This window comes from Mytilus trossulus, chromosome 1 (genome assembly GCF_036588685.1).
Source record: "Mytilus trossulus isolate FHL-02 chromosome 1, PNRI_Mtr1.1.1.hap1, whole genome shotgun sequence".
In the NCBI taxonomy this organism is placed as follows: domain Eukaryota; kingdom Metazoa; phylum Mollusca; class Bivalvia; order Mytilida; family Mytilidae; genus Mytilus; species Mytilus trossulus.
In genome coordinates, this window is record NC_086373.1 from 107,551,877 (window position 1) to 107,571,832 (window position 19,956).

The following is a 19,956-nucleotide window of genomic DNA, read 5'->3' on the forward strand; positions in this document are numbered from 1 at the left end:
GATCCTATTTCTTATTCTCTGATCTTCTTGATTCTTGACAGGACCAGCGACATGTGTCGGTTCTTTGTGGCGTTAAAGCCGTTATTTTACCAAATTTCATTTGACTCGACTGCATATTATAGCAGAAAATGAATAAAAATAGTAAGACAATAATAATGTCTAACAAAATTACAAATATTTGCCTCATGTGAGTTCAAATATTGCTGATTCAATAAAATCTTCTCTACACAGTCGTTTTTCAAACGGTAGCCATTTTGTCCAAGTTGATATTTTATTTTTCAAACTAAGCAGTTAACGCGTATTTTTTATAATTGATCAAAACAAAAGTTAGATATACGCAGAGTAAAAAAAGCCCAAGATTCTTTTCTTATTAACTACATATTTGGGTCTTAAAGGAATACAATGCGTCCATACATTACAAAACGGTAGCCAATTTTTTCAAACATCTGAAAACGTCTAAAATCCTAAAGACGCTATTTTCTGACGTCAAATGTGCTAAAGTTTCAATTAAATGTTTATGATAATTAAAACAAATCGTGTTATGAAATTTGGAAAAAGATGTTGATGATTGCTGCCGGAAAAAAGAATAGTGCATGTTGCTATAGACTCCGCCCAGGGACATAGGTTCGACACAGTTTAAATCTTGCAATTTTTATTAATTGTATAGCTTTTAACGATTTATTTAAAAGAATTTGGAAATGGGGGAAAATCCCATTATATGAAATAAATTGAAATATATGTTACGGAAGTCCTCCGAAATAATTTAAAGTCGTCACTTCAGTTAGGCGCAATCACCAATATCAAAACACTTAATACCAGTTCACGGAATGTTTTTCTTCGCGATTTGTCCTGCTATTCATGTTATAACTGTCATGATGAAAGTAATTCCTGTACTAGCGAAGCCGGAACTTTCAGTCAATATAAACTTGTGCATGAAATGGAGGTAATTGAAAGACGAATCCCAAACAGCGACAAAAACCGTTTCATCGAATTAAAAAAAAACCGGGATTATGTTTTTATTTGCCGTTTTCGCGGACGATCCAGGAGTAGATTACTATATTTTAAAATGTATATATCTGAAGATGACTTGGGAAAAAAATCTCAATCCAAGGTTCAATTAATTGAAGGGGTGTATTTCGACAACTTATGTGCCAGGGAAAATACAATTCTATTCAAATTTAACCAAGGGTAAAAATGTTCGATTTACTTGCAGAGTTTCAGGTATACTTGTATTGGGGATGAATTAAGATATAGAAGTTTTACAATGACAGATGATATGCACCTTGAAAGTAAAACATCCTATGATAAGAAAAAATATGAAAACCGTATACATGTACTTCCGTCCCATCTTTCCTTCCTACATTACTTGCGACAGTACTGCATTTTTAGTTGAAATAACTTAAAGGGTAAACATTATTATATCGATTTCCACAACTCGAGGTAAATTTTGATAAAATGACAAAAAACCGAACAGAACCAGAATCAACCAACAATATAAAAAACTGAATAAAACTTGCAAAAATTAATCGAAGTCAAAAACCCTTTTCGACGCCGCATTTTAAGTATAACGTGTTGTCGGAACATCGTGCCCAACGTTTGAAAGTAACATTAGAGCAATTGATACTTTCATTCACTCTTATTTAAAAAGGAACCCATGTAGTATGCGCTTATTTTTGAAAACATGGGATGCTTAGCTGGACAGTTACTATCACATATTCTCAGCAAATCTGAATAAATTAACAGATTCTAATTTCTTAAATGATATAACAGCTTATGATATAGTCCTGTTAACTGAGACACATATTGGCAAAGGTGTAAATATAGTCCTTCCAGGATATAAGTATTTTCCTGTTTGCAGACCAAAATCAGCAAACAATAGATATTTGGTGGTCTTGGCATTTTTGTTAAAAATACCATTTTACCTGGTGTTGAGATATTGAAAAATACAAGCTTAGACTATCAATGGGTCAAATTGGATAAAAAATTCTTTAATTTCGCCAAAAATATTTTCTTGTGTTTGGCATACATTATCTCAGCATCATCTAGTTATATATTTCAGTCAGATGATGACCCATTAGAAACTATAGAAAAAGATATAACAAATTATTATGCTGAGAGGGGTCACATAGTTCTATGTGGAGACTTAAATGCAAGGACTGGGTCAGAATTGGATTTTATAGAAAATGATACATATGATCCATTTGCAATGGACGATGAAGAATATGAATATGATATTGGGTTACAGAAAAGGAATAGTTGTGATAATAAAGTTGATGCTAGAGGCAAGCAATTACTTCAACTATGTATTACTTTAAAACTCAGAATACTGAATGGCCGTATGTTGGGTGATTCAAATGGTAATTTTACTTGTTTTAAACCTAATGGCACAAGTGTGGTAGATTATATTATTATGTCGGAAGATTTGATTCAACATACTTTGAATTGTAAAGTATCAAATTTTATTCCCTGTTTTTCAGATTGCCATTGTAAGGTATCATGTATGCTGCTTGCCTCATATTGTCCTGTTTTTATAAATAAGAATGAAAGTACTCAAAATTTTCCAGGTAAATTTAAATGGGCCGACTGCTCAAAGGAAAAATTTCAGGATGCTCTATGTCACCCATCTTGTAAACTTAATGCTTTTCTAACTAACAATTATCAAGATAAATCAAACATAAACTCTGCTGCTACTGACCTGCAGAATATTATTATTAAAGCAGCAAAAATGTCACTCAAATTCAAATCTAATAAATATAAAAAGAAAACTATTAATAAGAAAAAATGGTATGATCAAGATCTTTACAATAAAAGGAGAGAATTAAACATTAAGGCTAAGCATATGTCTGAAAATCCATATAATATTAATATTAGAAATAACTATTTTAAACATTATAGAGAATTCAAAAAGTTAAAAAAAATATAAAAGAAAGGAGTTTAAATAAAAAATTGTTAAACAGCTTGATTATCTGCTAACTAAGAATCCAAAGGAATACTGGAACCTTGTAAATAAACTAAAGGGGGAAACAGAAGAATCTAGGGACACCCCAGAAACTTCTGTAAATAACTCCACATGGACAAAATACTTCCAAGATTTAAATTCTCTATCTGATACCAATAAATCAAAAATAAACCTATTAAATAACATGCTTGTTGATTTAGAAAAAGAGAACATGTCAAATGTATTAGACTATAAAGTGACTAATCAAGAAATATTTAAAGCAATTACCAACTTAAAACCTGGAAAGGCATGTGGTCTGGACCTGATACTAAACGACATGCTTAAAGCTGGACAAACAGCCCTTATAGGCTGCATTGATAAACTTTTTAATTTAATATTTGCTCATAGTACATATCCAAAGCTATGGTGTGAAGGATACTGTATACCTATACATAAATCAGGAGATATAAATAACCCTGAAAATTACAGAGGTATAGCTATAAATTCTTGTATTGGAAAGTTATTTAATGTTGTGTTAAATACAAGACTTTCTAAACATTTAGATGAGAGAAATATTTTGACTGATTGCCAAGCTGGCTTCAGAAATAAATCAAGGACAACAGATCACATGTTTATCCTCAAATGCTTAATTGATAAATATACTAAGGGAGCTACCATTTGACTTTTATGGGGGAGGGGGGGGGGGGGGGGGCTAGGATGAAAAATTGTGTCCTGCCTTTTTTTTAATTTGTAATCTCTGTCCTGTCTTTTTATTTTTCAGTCTATTCGGTCCTGCCTTTTTTTTTCTTAGTTTATCCTGACTTTTTTACAACAATTGTCATCCTGCCATTTTTTTTGCCAAGTTACTCATCCTGCCTATTTTTTTTCACTCAAAATCCTGTCCTGCCTTTTTTTTCAAATTTCATCCTAGCCCCCCCCCCCCCCCCCCCATAAAAATCAAATGGTAGCTCCCTAACTGTAAGGGAAGTAAATTTTATGCTTGTTTTATTGACTTTAAAAGAGCTTATGATACTGTGATACACCCAGGTATTCTTATCAAAATGCTCAAGTCAGACATTGGGGGAAAATTTTACCAGTTAATTAAACACATGTATACACTTAATAATTTAAGAGTAAAAGTTGATAACAAACTAGGTCCATGTTTTAACTCTTATATTGGGGTTAGACAAGGGGATGTTTTAAGCCCTGACCTTTTTAATCTATTCATAAATGATCTACCTAACTGTTTACTAAATTGTCCTGATAGTGTAAAACTCAGCACTAGTCGCATAGACTGTCTTATGTATGCAGATGATGTCATTGTATTTTCTGATTCTGCAGATGGACTTCAAAAGCGCTTGAAGGCATTGGAATCATACTGTGATACCTGGTGCCTTAATGTAAACTTAAAAAAAACTAAAGTCTTAATCTTTAATAAAAGTGGACGCCACATAAAAGAACCATTTTATTTTAAAAATGAATTAATTGAAACTGTTTTTAAATATAAATACCTTGGAGTTATATTCCAGTCAAGTGGCCTATTTAATTATGCAAAAGAAGACTTATTTAATAAATCTTTAAAAGCTTCATATAAACTTAATAGATGTTTATCTGGCTCAGATGCTAGTATTAAAACAAATTTACATCTGTTTGACCATACCATTAAACCTATTATTTTGTATGGCTCAGAGATATGGGGAATGTTTAAAACCAACTCTGCTTCCTGTAAAAAAGATGCTACAAATGTGCTTGAAAAAATATACCAGATTAATGTTGCTGATAAAATGAACTTAAAGTTCTGTAAGCATATTCTATGCTTAAATAATAAAAGTACAAATGTTGCTGTACAATCAGAATTAGGTAGATTTCCTATATATTTTAATATTGTTATATCTATGATAAGCTATCTGCATAGATTACATCATTGTAACTCAAATTTATTGAAAGAAGCGTTTTTATGTAACAAAGATATGCATGAAAATAACACTATAACATGGTATTCCTCTGTTAAATTTATTTTACAAAAGCTTGAATTGAAAGAAACATATTGTATTGATTATTCAATTAATAGATTAAAACAACTTATTATGAAAAAGTTAAAGACATTATTTTTAAAAGCATGGTTCAATGATAAAGTTACGTTAATGGAAAGCTAGATACATATTTTTCTCATAAAAGTAATTTCCAAATGGAAAAATATCTTGATATTCAAAGTTTTCAATCAAGACAAATTTTATGTAAATTTCGCATAAGTGCTTACCAATTAAGAGTAGAAAAAGAGCGACATAAGAACAAACCTATAGAAAGGTCACAGAGGACTTGTAATTTTTGTTCTCATAATGATATTGAAGATGAGTTTCATTTTTTAATTAACTGTCCATTGTATAATCAATGTAGAGAATCACTGTTTGCACAAGCTCATGAACACTGTCAAAATTTCAATAACTTGGACTGCAAATCAAAATTTTTATGGTTAATGACCACTGAAGATCAACATATACTGAAAAAGTTATGCATTTTTCTTATCCAGAGTTTTCAATTGAGATCCACAAATTCTGTTAATGGCTAAATCTCTTTTAGTTTATCTACATATATATATATTTTAAATTCAAAAATTTAATTTAAGTGCACATTTCTCTATGTGTATGCATATTTCTTCTATTAATATGTAAATGCTTATAAACAAACTGCAGTAAAACTCTAAGGTGCTTATCATATTCCTGCAATTGTCAAAAAATATAATTATATACATAAATATCTAGTAATTGGTTGCTGTGTGTACATGGGAGAAAAATACCCTTATATCTAATCAGTTGGGGCTGCATATCATTTGTATGCAACTCAAAACACAATATCTGTTTAAAGGGGAATAATCCTTACAGAAATTGATTGCTTGTCTCCCATATTACTTTCTATTCCATGTGCATGCAATAACTGTTCAGAGTTCTATTGTCATGTATTTCATTTTATTATTTCATTGTAATTAACTGTCCATTGTATAATCAATGTAGAGAATCACTGTTTGCACAAGCTCATGAACACTGTCAAAATTTCAATAACTTGGACTGCAAATCAAAATGTTTATGGTTAATGACCACTGAAGATCAACATATACTGAAAAAGTTATGCATTTTTCTTATCCAGAGTTTTCAATTGAGATCCACAAATTCTGTTTATGGCTAAATCTCTTTTAGTTTATCTACATATATATATATTTTAAATTCAAAAATTTAATTTAAGTGCACATTTCTCTATGTGTATGCATATTTCTTCTATTAATATGTAAATGCTTATAAACAAACTGCAGTAAAACTCTAAGGTGCTTATCATATTCCTGCAATTGTCAAAAAATATAATTATATACATAAATATCTAGTAATTGGTTGCTGTGTGTACATGGGAGAAAAATACCCTTATATCTAATCAGTTGGGGCTGCATATCATTTGTATGCAACTCAAAACACAATATCTGTTTAAAGGGGAATAATCCTTACAGAAATTGATTGATTGTCTCCCATATTACTTTCTATTCCATGTGCATGCAATAACTGTTCAGAGTTCTATTGTCATGTATTTCATTTTATTATTTCATTGTTATAACAAATCATTGTAATCATTGTATGAAATTTAAAACCCGCAAGGGTCCATAATTGGATTAATAAAGTATTCTTATTCTTATTCTTATTCTTATTCGCATAATATTAGCTATCTCGTCTGTAGATTTTTTTTTTTTTTTTTTTTTTTTTTTTTTTTTTTTATTTTTTTACTATTTTTTTTTTTTTTTTTTTTTTTCTTAGGGCAAGAAAAGGGTGGGCTTATCTCGCCCCGATAACACAAAGATATAACAGTTAAGGGTATTTAACAGGTTTGGGTTGGGCTCATATAGCCTTTATTTTATCTAATTTTCTCAATTTCAAATTGTTCTTCTTAGCCACTTCTTCGATGTTCAATTTACGTTCTTCTGAGTACAAGAAATTCTTCTTGTCTCGTACATCTAACCAGTGGTCATGACTTCTTTTGATGGCGCTGTAGAAAGTCGGATCTTTTTCTTTTTCTATCAGTTTATAGGGGTACAGCTTATCTGAATAAACAAGGATAAAACTGTTTTCCTTTTCAACTTCGAACAGAAAGGTCTTTTGTGGGAGGTCGAGTGTTATCTTTCCTATCCTGTATCTTGTAGTTTTTTCGGATTTTTCCGTTCCTGCATAACTTGCTGAAAGTTGACCATCGGCACCTGTTGTGCAGGCGGGATCCTCGTGTGGTTTACAGGATAGTGTTCTGCCATCATTGGGTACTGTGATTAACGGTTCTTCCTGAGTAATCATTTCCTCTGTATGTTGAGCCGTATTTTCTCCGTTCTCTTCGGTATTGTTGGTATCTCGTCTGTAGACCGTTTTCAAACGTTAATTTTCTAACCCCAAATGATTTTTATAAAATATATAATTGTCTCACTGAAGGTATCCAAAGAAGGTATCCAAATATTTTGCGACGATGCAAATATTAAACTTTACAATATAAATAAATATCTTTAACCAATGAATTCATATAGCAACAGCTATGCAATTAACAAATATTTATGTATTAAGCTTCATGTAATTTATTTAACAATAAAATGCATTAAATATGAAATTTGGAGTTTTACCAAGGGAGCTAATAATTAAATAATAACACTGTCTGCCACACAGCATTTCGGTGACTCTCCCTCTGGTATCTTTCCTCCCTCTTTTATAGCTGACTATACGGGGGCTTTTCTAATTATTGGGGGCATTATGATGATGAATAGCTGTTAATTTCTGTGTCATTTAGTCACTTGGCAATCATAATACATATTCTTGTATATATAGCGATGTCGTTATTACGACATGATATGTCGAAATTACGATATAGTAATGTCGTTTTAACGACATGTTATGTCGAAATTACGACATAGCGATGTCGTAATAACGACATGTTATGTCGAAATTACGACATGCTTTGTCGTAATTACGACATAAAATATTTTTTTTGAATGGCCCCTATCGGCTTCCGTATAAAACTGTTAAATTTTTTTTCAAGTGTATGAATAATATAAGAGGGAGATTCAAGTTCATAGATAGAAAAAAATCTGACAACGCTATGGCTAAAAAAAACCCGACAGACAGACAAATAATAGTACAAAAGACACAACATACAAAACTAAAGACTAAGCAACACGAACCCCACCAAAAACTTGGGGTGATCTCGGCTGCTCTGGAAGGTTGAGCAGGTCCTGCTCCACATGTGGCACCCTTTGTGTTGCTAATGTTATTACAAATCCGGTAAATAGTCTAGTTCGGTAGGTTACATTCGTGAAACAGAAGGGTATTGAAGTTACGACATTAGGAACATATCCGATATCATCTATGAAACGGTTATTCCAATTCCATAACGGTCAACCAACTAGTAATACTGTCCGTAAACTTTACGAAGGGTTTAATTCAACATCACTCATTTTGAAATTTTCTCGTTTTATTAATTTTGTGCAGTGGACTCAAGCTAGTAACCAATTAAACTAGAAACCAATTATAACGCCCAATCAAGCTAGCGACCAATTCTATTGACCACTAAAGTTTGCAATGAAAATCAGCTCGTCAAAGAATCACAATGAGGTATGTGTGAAAACAACAAAACCCAATAAAGATAAACCGTTCTGTTAAATAGAAATTCTAGCTACCAATACTTTTAATATTTTTATCGTCTAAATGCCCAGAGAGGGTGCTCAGTATTATCAAAATAGCTATGGATTTTTCTTTAGCATTGTTTATTGATCATTTTATTTGTCTCTGTGATATGTTTTATAGTCTGTTGTTCGTCTCAATGATGTGTTTTGTAGACTATTGTTAGTCTTTGTGTTGTGTTGACTTTTGTTAGTCTCACCGTTGTGTTTTGAAATCTATTTTTTGACTCAGTGTTGTGTGTTGTAGACTGTCGTTTGTCTTCGTGTTGTATTGTGTTTTGTAGACTATGGTTTATCTCAGTTATGTGTCAGGTAGACTTTTAATTCTCTGTCTCGGTGTCATGGTTTGAATGGTAATGTATAGCTCGTTGCTGTGGTTTGTTGACTAGTGTTTAGCTCAGTGTTGTGTCAGGTAGACTATTAATTCTCTGTCTCGGTGTCATGGTTTGAATGGTAATGTATAGCTCGTTGCTGTGGTTTGTTGACTAGTGTTTAGCTCAGTGTTGTGTCAGTTAGACTATTAATTCTCTGTCTCGGTGTCATGGTTTGAATGGTAATGTATAGCTCGTTGCTGTGGTTTGTTGACTAGTGTTTAGCTCAGTGTTGTGTCAGGTAGACTATTAATTCTCTGTCCCGGTGTCATGGTTTGAATGGTAATGTATAGCTCGTTGCTGTGGTTTGTTGACTAGTGTTTAGCTCAGTGTTGTGTCAGGTAGACTATTAATTCTCTGTCTCGGTGTCATGGTTTGAATGGTAATGTATAGCTCGTTGCTGTGGTTTGTTGACTAGTGTTTAGCTCAGTGTTGTGTCAGGTAGACTATTAATTCTCTGTCTCGGTGTCATGGTTTGAATGGTAATGTATAGCTCGTTGCTGTGGTTTGTTGACTAGTGTTTAGCTCAGTGTTGTGTCAGGTAGACTATTAATTCTCTGTCTCGGTGTCATGGTTTGAATGGTAATGTATAGCTCGTTGCTGTGGTTTGTTGACTAGTGTTTAGCTCAGTGTTGTGTCAGGTAGACTATTAATTCTCTGTCTCGGTGTCATGGTTTGAATGGTAATGTATAGCTCGTTGCTGTGGTTTGTTGACTAGTGTTTAGCTCAGTGTTGTGTCAGGTAGACTATTAATTCTCTGTCTCAGTGTCATGGTTTGAATGGTAATGTATAGCTCGTTGCTGTGGTTTGTTGACTAGTGTTTATCTCAGTGTTGTGTTAGGTAGACTATTAATTCTCTGTCTCGGTGTCATGGTTTGAATGGTAATGTATAGCTCGTTGCTGTGGTTTGTTGACTAGTTTTTAGCTCAGTGTTGTGTCAGGTAGACTATTAATTCTCTGTCCCGGTGTCATGGTTTGAATGGTAATGTATAGCTCATTGCTGTGGTTTGTTGACTAGTGTTTAGCTCAGTGTTGTGTCAGGTAGACTATAAATTCTCTGTCCCGGTGTCATGGTTTGAATGGTAATGTATAGCTCGTTGCTGTGGTTTGTTGACTAGTGTTTAGCTCAGTGTTGTGTCAGGTAGACTATTAATTCTCTGTCCCGGTGTCATGGTTTGAATGGTAATGTATAGCTCGTTGCTGTGGTTTGTTGACCACTGTTTGTCTCAGTGTTGTGTTAGGTAGACTATTACATTCTCTGTCTCGGTGTCATGGTTTGAATGGTAATGTATAGCTCGTTGCTGTGGTTTGTTGACCACTGTTTGTCTCAGTGTTGTGTTAGGTAGACTATTAATTCTCTGTCTCGGTGTCACGGTTTGAATGGTAATGTATATCTCGTTGCTGTGGTTTGTTGACCACTGTTTGTCTCAGTGTTGTGTTAGGTAGACTATTAATTCTCTGTCTCGGTGTCATGGTTTGAATGGTAATGTATAGCTCGTTGCTGTGGTTTGTTGACTAGTGTTTAGCTCAGTGTTGTGTCAGGTAGACTATTAATTCTCTGTCTCGGTGTCATGGTTTGAATGGTAATGTATAGCTCGTTGCTGTGGTTTGTTGACTAGTGTTTAGCTCAGTGTTGTGTCAGGTAGACTATTAATTCTCTGTCTCGGTGTCATGGTTTGAATGGTAATGTATAGCTCGTTGCTGTGGTTTGTTGACTAGTGTTTAGCTCAGTGTTGTGTCAGGTAGACTATTAATTCTCTGTCTCGGTGTCATGGTTTGAATGGTAATGTATAGCTCGTTGCTGTGGTTTGTTGACTAGTGTTTAGCTCAGTGTTGTGTTAGGTAGACTATTAATTCTCTGTCTCGGTGTCATGGTTTGAATGGTAATGTATAGCTCGTTGCTGTGGTTTGTTGACTAGTGTTTAGCTCAGTGTTGTGTCAGGTAGACTATTAATTCTCTGTCCCGGTGTCATGGTTTGAATGGTAATGTATAGCTCATTGCTGTGGTTTGTTGACTAGTGTTTAGCTCAGTGTTGTGTCAGGTAGACTATTAATTCTCTGTCCCGGTGTCATGGTTTGAATGGTAATGTATAGCTCGTTGCTGTGGTTTGTTGACTAGTGTTTAGCTCAGTGTTGTGTCAGGTAGACTATTAATTCTCTGTCCCGGTGTCATGGTTTGAATGGTAATGTATAGCTCGTTGCTGTGGTTTGTTGACCACTGTTTGTCTCAGTGTTGTGTTAGGTAGACTATTACATTCTCTGTCTCGGTGTCATGGTTTGAATGGTAATGTATAGCTCGTTGCTGTGGTTTGTTGACCACTGTTTGTCTCAGTGTTGTGTTAGGTAGACTATTAATTCTCTGTCTCGCTGTCATGGTTTGAATGGTAATGTATAGCTCGTTGCTGTGGTTTGTTGACCACTGTTTGTCTCAGTGTTGTGTTAGGTAGACTATTAATTCTCTGTCTCGGTGTCATGGTTTGAATGGTAATGTATAGCTCGTTGCTGTGGTTTGTTGACTAGTGTTTAGCTCAGTGTTGTGTCAGGTAGACTATTAATTCTCTGTCTCGGTGTCATGGTTTGAATGGTAATGTATAGCTCGTTGCTGTGGTTTGTTGACTAGTGTTTAGCTCAGTGTTGTGTCAGGTAGACTATTAATTCTCTGTCTCGGTGTCATGGTTTGAATGGTAATGTATAGCTCGTTGCTGTGGTTTGTTGACTAGTGTTTAGCTCAGTGTTGTGTCAGTTAGACTATTAATTCTCTGTCTCGGTGTCATGGTTTGAATGGTAATGTATAGCTCGTTGCTGTGGTTTGTTGACTAGTGTTTAGCTCAGTGTTGTGTCAGGTAGACTATTAATTCTCTGTCCCGGTGTCATGGTTTGAATGGTAATGTATAGCTCATTGCTGTGGTTTGTTGACTAGTGTTTAGCTCAGTGTTGTGTCAGGTAGACTATTAATTCTCTGTCTCGGTGTCATGGTTTGAATGGTAATGTATAGCTCGTTGCTGTGGTTTGTTGACTAGTGTTTAGCTCAGTGTTGTGTCAGGTAGACTATTAATTCTCTGTCTCGGTGTCATGGTTTGAATGGTAATGTATAGCTCGTTGTTGTGGTTTGTTGACTAGTGTTTGTCTCAGTGTTGTGTCAGGTAGACTATTAATTCTCTGTCTCGGTGTCATGGTTTGAATGGTAATGTATAGCTCGTTGTTGTGGTTTGTTGACTAGTGTTTATCTCAGTGTTGTGTCAGGTAGACTATTAATTCTCTGTCTCGGTGTCATGGTTTGAATGGTAATGTATAGCTCATTGCTGTGGTTTGTTGACTAGTGTTTAGCTCAGTGTTGTGTCAGGTAGACTATTAATTCTCTGTCTCGGTGTCATGGTTTGAATGGTAATGTATAGCTCGTTGTTGTGGTTTGTTGACTAGTGTTTGTCTCAGTGTTGTGTTAGGTAGTCTATTAATTCTCTGTCTCAGTGTCATGGTTTGAATGGTAATGTATAGCTCGTTGCTGTGGTTTGTTGACTAGTGTTTAGCTCAGTGTTGTGTCAGGTAGACTATTAATTCTCTGTCTCGGTGTCATGGTTTGAATGGTAATGTATAGCTCGTTGCTGTGGTTTGTTGACTAGTGTTTAGCTCAGTGTTGTGTCAGGTAGACTATTAATTCTCTGTCTCGGTGTCATGGTTTGAATGGTAATGTATAGCTCGTTGTTGTGGTTTGTTGACTAGTGTTTGTCTCAGTGTTGTGTCAGGTAGACTATTAATTCTCTGTCTCGGTGTCATGGTTTGAATGGTAATGTATAGCTCGTTGCTGTGGTTTGTTGACTAGTGTTTGTCTCAGTGTTGTGTCAGGTAGACTATTAATTCTCTGTCTCGGTGTCATGGTTTGAATGGTAATGTATAGCTCGTTGCTGTGGTTTGTTGACTAGTGTTTAGCTCAGTGTTGTGTCAGGTAGACTATTAATTCTCTGTCTCGGTGTCATGGTTTGAATGGTAATGTATAGCTCGTTGCTGTGGTTTGTTGACTAGTGTTTGTCTCAGTGTTGTGTCAGGTAGACTATTAATTCTCTGTCTCGGTGTCATGGTTTGAATGGTAATGTATAGCTCGTTGTTGTGGTTTGTTGACTAGTTTTTGTTTCTTTTCTAATATGGCGTTTTCTGTTCTCTGTACCGATTTGTTTGATTAACTCGTTAAATCCTCATATTTAAATACAGTGGTTGGAAATCCTGCATCGGTTAACTAAAGAAAAATGACAGATATGGTAGCGTAAATAATCATAAACAAAAAAGTTATCGCAGAGACTGTAAACCTCAAATTCATATTAAAGTGTCTGCATGATTAGTGTAACAATCGTCATGCGTACAGCAAAAAGCAATAGAAAAGATTTAATATGTTATACTGAATTTACATGACATTTTCCTGAATATGCATGTTATATTTGACGCCGGAAGTATAGCCATCCATCAAATAACTTTCTTTCAAACGTTATATTTATATTCTACTATATGATATGCAGGAACTCTATGTGAACAATCTTATTGGATGTCCTGCTTTCACATTCTGTTTCACAAATTCATATATCCGCCACCATCTGTTTGATACATTGAACTACACTAAAAATTAAAACAAAACTCTTAAAGGATGGCATTGTTTTATTTTCATTACCTCTAAAATATTCCGATTTAAAAAAAAAAATTAACATTAAATGCATAGGTATACGTTCAAATGTTTCTTTTTGTCTAAGCAGCTTACTTTTAATATCCAGTGGTCAATCAATATTGCCCATAGATCTTCTTATATAAATTATTCTTACCTCTAGTAGTAATTCGTCAAGTTTGAATTTAACAATATCAGTATTGAAATTCTTAGAAATGTTAATATTACGAACGTAAAACTGTTTCTAATTGTTGATAAATTCATTGATACAATGTCGTCAGGTATTTCGCCGTTGTAGTTATATTCGGATAAATCAACATTATGCGATGTTATACAAATGAAATAAATATTAAGGATTCAAAATAAAGCAACTTGCTTTTAAAAATCTGTCTCCTGTTACATCACATATTACCTCTAAGTGTTACACTACTACGAAATAAGAGAGTGATACATCGCCTGTGACCATATTACAACTCCCTTATTTTGATTTTGGCCATGCAGAGACTCCAAACTGTGATTTTGAAATATTTAAAACGCGTACGAAAGTAAAGAAAGGGCACAGATAAGAACTGGAAGTATTATGCAAATTTCGATTATATTCCCCCCTTAAGAAATGACTTCTGTAATTTTCATCTCTGACGATAAAACATCAAAAACTAGTTGCACAATATATAAACTGCATAGCTGATAATTTAGAAGTTTGCACCAAATTTTTTAGGTTCTTCCGAACAGACACATAGTATTACAGTCTTTCCTTATATCTTAATTTTAAATTATATTTTTAAGGAGTAAATAACGAAAACAAAACCAGTTGAAGACGTCGTGGTCACGTGACAAAATTACGTCATTGGGCTGATTGACAAAAAACTTTCAACCAATCGGAATTCAAAATTAAACTATTAATATATGTGTAACACTTTCCTTGGTCTTCTTTTCAAAAAAAAACATTCTGGAATTATCCTTCCTTTGCTTTGGAAAAACCTGAGAGTTTCATTCATAAGTTTCATCTTCAGTCATACAAAAAGTCATATTGTTTTAATACATACTGGGTTGGTCCATTTCGACATAGTTACTTTAAAATGTTTTAATGGTTGCATCATTGTGGTTATATTCAAATCACATGCGTGCCTTTATAAACCATCACCAAAAACATCTGAACAGATGATGTCCTGGTAAACGCTATATTCATTTATATCTATCCACAAATGCCGACAAATTTGAATACTTAAAAATCACGAAAAATTCTCCAAATATATGAAACTTAACACTAACATGACGAGTCGGAATTGTGAGAAAAACAAAAAAATAACTGGTTTGAAACTTATAAAAACTAAACAATTTAATATCTTTTGAATTGACACATAGCATCACAATTTACGCTAAACATGTATACAGAGTTTATACATTTCAGAGCCTAATGACAACCTAACTACCAACGAGAGATATGTAAATCTTTTGTCATGTCTATTCATATCGAATAGGTTTCATCTCAACTGCAGTATGATTTCCTTTGTTATTGTCAACGCGGACGAACCCTGTTTCTTTTTCGTCACTTCCGGCGCTGTTACTGGACTTTAGTATGGACCCTCTGGTGATATCTGTAACATATGGAAGTCTTGCCATAGAGGATCCTCTTTTTAGACAGTTATTTATTGCATGTTTGAATGTGTCTCTGAAGTTTTTCGACATGAACCCATAAACAATAGGGTTTATACAACTGTTTGCATACGACATTAATGAGAACGCAGTCCTCATGTGCTTCAAGTATGCCTTGTCATGAATGTCACTGAGGATACCAAAAGCTACAAGTACATTATTAATCAGAATTGGACCCCAGCAAACAGCAAAGAGAAACACTACCACACTCAACATCATGATGACCTGGAAAATAAAAAATGTTTCTAATATAACCAATTGTTGATTAAAGACTCATAGCCATTGCGAAGAAGCCTCGACTAAGGGGACATAAGTTATTAGAGATATAATTTGGTAGTATTTCAATAATATTTTCCTCAATTCAAAACAATAAAATATTCATTTGTCTGTATTCCAAAATGTCCAATTGTGTTAGTCGGATAAAAAAATATGTTAGCTACCACATTCATGTTTTTATCTGCTCCTTTTCCCCAAGTTGGTCCTGATTGGTTAGCCTGTTTTTTCCCCCTGAGTAGTTGGGTGTAGTTGGATTCAGTATTTGTTTGGTGATTCTTTTCACCTGGTATAAGTATTAATTTATTAGTCAAACTAAGTCTCCAATACAGTTGTATTAATATAATGTTTAAACTGAAAGTTTTAATTGACTATAGTATTATGATAGCTCCATCTTCTCTGTGCATAATCACTGTGAAATCTCCTATATGATGACGTGTTCTGTTATCCTTCCATGCCCGATCTGTTGTGTGTGTATTTTTAATGTGCTCATCCATATGCTCACCTGTTTTCTAGTTCTTAATTGTTGTTGTTCGTGTTTTATGAATGTGCTCACCCATATGCTCACCTGTTTTCTAGTTCTTGCATCATCATCGTTGGCTGCAGGTGGTTTTTTGGTCGAAACCTTTATTTTCCCGTTACTATCTCCATTTGAAGATGGAGACTTTATGCGTTCAGAACATGTATATTGACATTCGCTGTAAACAAAAAATGTATTACATATTTCTCTAAAGCTTTTAAAATTAGAGCAATAAATAGAATTGTTTGAATATTCAATAATAATAATAAAACAAATAATGTTTTTATGTTAATTTTGGATGCTAGTCATTCTAATATGACGTCCTTATTACGCTTTGCAAACAAAGCCGTATTCTAATGAGCACAAAATATGCTTGACACATGCGCACGAACTTACTGTTTATATTAACTTTATTTCCATCGTTATCCTTTAAAATATATACATTAAACCAGCTAACATAACTTTTATTACATATTTTTATAAAACAACATATATTTACCCTGCTCGTAGTTTTTAAACTTATCAAATATGAACTGCAATGCAAAGACTCCTCGAGGAGGAAACGGGAACACCAAAACGTTTTTACGGTAATTTCACATGCTTCGACCTTAAAAATACTGTATTTGTCCTATTAGAATCGAAATAATTCCTTCATGTCATGCTCTATGCTCTATGCTCTATGCTCATTTTAACATGGGTAGGCATTATATTTGACCACATTTTACACCTCGCTAACGCTCTGTGTAAAATATCGACAAATATAATGCCTACCTATGTTAAAATGAGCAATAAAAACAAAACAGATAAACGTCAGTATCCAAAACATTACTCAGAAAATTAAGACCAAACCCCACCAAAACCGGGGCTGATCTCAGGCACTGGTAGAGTAAGCAGATCCTAGTCGACGTGTGACAACCGTCGGTACACATCCGGTGAAAAGTTTAATTTGGTTGGTCACATTGGGGATCAAGGGAGGTGACGTTATTCTGATTACGACGATTGGAACATATCATCATCTGTGAAACATATATTCCATAACAGTCATACAACTCGTGATAGTAATTGTCGCATTGTGGCGATTTCATTATCATGTTAATACAATATTAGTACTTGCTTTAATTTGCATATGTCATTTGAAGATAAAACCAAAAAAATGAGATAATTTAAAATCTTGCCGAATAACACATAATATATATGACATGGTTGGAATGACTTTAATAAGAATTTCCAGGGTTGTAGGTTAGGTTAGGAAAAACATAATTTAATGATTAGCAATCAAATATGCATGTTATTTTTGTATCGGATATACAAATACAAAACAAACTTTAAAAACGAGTAACAATTTAAGAAAAACAAATATTGATCATTCATTGCAGATGAAAAAACTCATCTGCATTCAGTGATGTGTATCATAGTATCATATTATTATAACAAATCACAATAAAAAGCAACCGCATGTACTGATACAGCTGGTCAACAGTAACCAAAAACACTGCTTTTGATCCAATCAAAAGCTTCTTTGCTTTTCAATTAACAGTTCAACTTTGGTGCTACTAGTCATATTGACCTGATCTACTGTGTAATGATAGAACAAAATAACATACGTCTTATGTCTGATCCGTGGCTAATTAATCACCCTGTACTTTTTGTTAGTATAACAGACCTTTTATACAAACATTTTGACAGATGTAAACTAAATATTTTGACTTTAGACTGATATTCCCACCATTGATTGCAAATTTATATACTCGTTACTTATCTGACCTCAATTTGGATAAAGTCAAGGAAAAACTGCAAAACTAAAATTTGGCAAAAAGTGAGAAAATAAACCGCGTTTAAATTCTGCCTTCCTTGTCCAACCTCTGAGACATTTTTTTTTATTAAAATCGATCTTGACACTTTATGTTTTCCTTTTTGTCTTGCTTTTTCTTCAAAAAAGAAAAATGTAAAAGTAAAATAAACAAGCTTCGTTGATATGATTGTTTTTAATTTTTGTGTTATTTTCACATTTCGTGATTGTTTGAGAAAACATTTCTCCCCACTAGTGAAATATCTGTTCTCGCCAAATGATTGGTCAAAATCTAACTTTCTGGATTGGAGAAATATTGTAACACACCTGTTGCAGTAGTGGAATCTATATTTCTTACATTCCTTTTCCTGCAATAACATTTAAAAGGGAAATACAAAATGCCATAAGATGACAGGACAACATTGAAATATTTATTGTTTCCAAAAAACTTTTGAAAGAACGAGGCAAGTAAGAACAAACTGAAGACAGATGTAACCCCCCTACCCTATGAAATAAAGAAATCGAGAGGACCCCAATCGCAAAACAACATACATGTTGCATTTCTTATGTCACAGAACATAACACAATACAAGTTAATGCATCCGAAGCTCTTTTAGTGATTAACCGTCATCAGGAATTCTCAAACACAAGCATTCAGAGCAATGTAAAGAAGAAAATATAAACATACCTGCCAGAACGCATCATAGCTCTGTTTGAGACTATATGCCATATTTCTATAGAGATCATGGTATAACAGATCGCCATCACCATTACAGGTATGATAAACATAATCACCAGCATATATAGTTCATAAATTTTGAAGTAAAGCGGTGAAAACTGGATTTTACACCATAATGCTGTCCTATTTATTCCTTTAACTACGTATATATACTACAAATATATAAGAATATCACATGACTTCGTAATCTAGGAACACAATAGATAACAGTATAATATAATAAAAAACTGAGACCATAACATGTTTTATAAGTTTGAGAGAGTCGCTAAGCATTCACTAACATGTAGCCTGTAATTCAATGACTGTTAACATATTTGTTTTTCGTTCATTTTGTACATAAGCTAGCTTTCTAGTTTGAATTTTTTTACATATGTCATTTCGAGGCCTTTTATACCTGACTATGCGGTATGGGCTTTGTTCATTGTCGAAGGCCGTACGATGACATATCGTTGTTAATTTCTGTGTCATTTAGTGCCTACTGGAGAATTGTCCCATTGGCAATCATACCACATCTCCTTTTTTATAATGGCTCCGCTATATTCTGCATATGTCAACCCCTAGTCATGCGGGAGTCTTTAATCTGGGGATTGTCGTTGGTGTTTGTCACATTTATTGCTCTATAATATTAATAAGACTATTGTTTTTACTTTCGTATCTGTTCTTATTTTGTCATTCCAGACTTTTAAAGTTCGCTTTGCAGTATTTGTTTTGTTGTATTTATTTAAACTACTGTATGGTAGCAAGGAATTGTATATTTAAATTTAAATATACAATTCCTTGATGGTAGTGACTTACATATGCGTTAGGATTATCTGAAAGTGATGTTTAGTTGTAATCAAACCATATTTCCTTTTTTAACATCGTTTTAAAGTTTTCTGTAAATAATTGTTGCACGTTTGTTGATCAGGAATGATATTGAGACAAACGTCTTTGTGGTAAATTCTTTTATAATTTACTTTTATGACAGAGGATATGTACCATAGCGGACCGTTATATATTTCATAAGGGTGTCTTACAGTAGCAGATTGTTAGCGGTCTACTGTCAGTACATTAAAACATCTCATCGTGTTATGTAAATGACTCCATCGAATGTGAAAATTTGAAATAAAATGAAGGATTTCAAGGACGAAGGATAAACGAAACCTTAGCAAAAATACACAAGCAGCACGAATCCCTTACACACAAAACTAGGGGTGTTCATGTACTCCAGAATGGTAAGCCATTTATTGCTTTCTTGTTGCACACGGTAAACATTACAAAACAATTAAGTCATATCTGGTAATGTCAATGTCAATGAAAAGATGATGTTCTTGTAGTTGAGAAAAGT

The 19,956-nt window shown here is 33.7% G+C and overlaps 1 protein-coding gene across 1 annotated transcript in view; it reads right to left on the reverse strand.

Moving 5' to 3' along the window:
* Positions 1 to 13,630: 13,630 nt before the first annotated feature.
* The window catches only part of LOC134696587 (G-protein coupled receptor 54-like), a 29,561-nt gene continuing 23,235 nt past the window's right edge, over positions 13,631 to 19,956 (reverse strand). The window contains exons 4-6 of the mRNA XM_063558450.1: positions 18,579 to 18,781; positions 16,150 to 16,279; positions 13,631 to 15,533 (exon numbers count right to left, since the gene is read on the reverse strand). Of these exons, the coding sequence (XP_063414520.1) occupies positions 15,117 to 15,533; positions 16,150 to 16,279; positions 18,579 to 18,781 (750 nt within the window). The 3' untranslated portion in view covers positions 13,631 to 15,116. The remainder of the gene's footprint in view (positions 15,534 to 16,149; positions 16,280 to 18,578; positions 18,782 to 19,956) is intronic.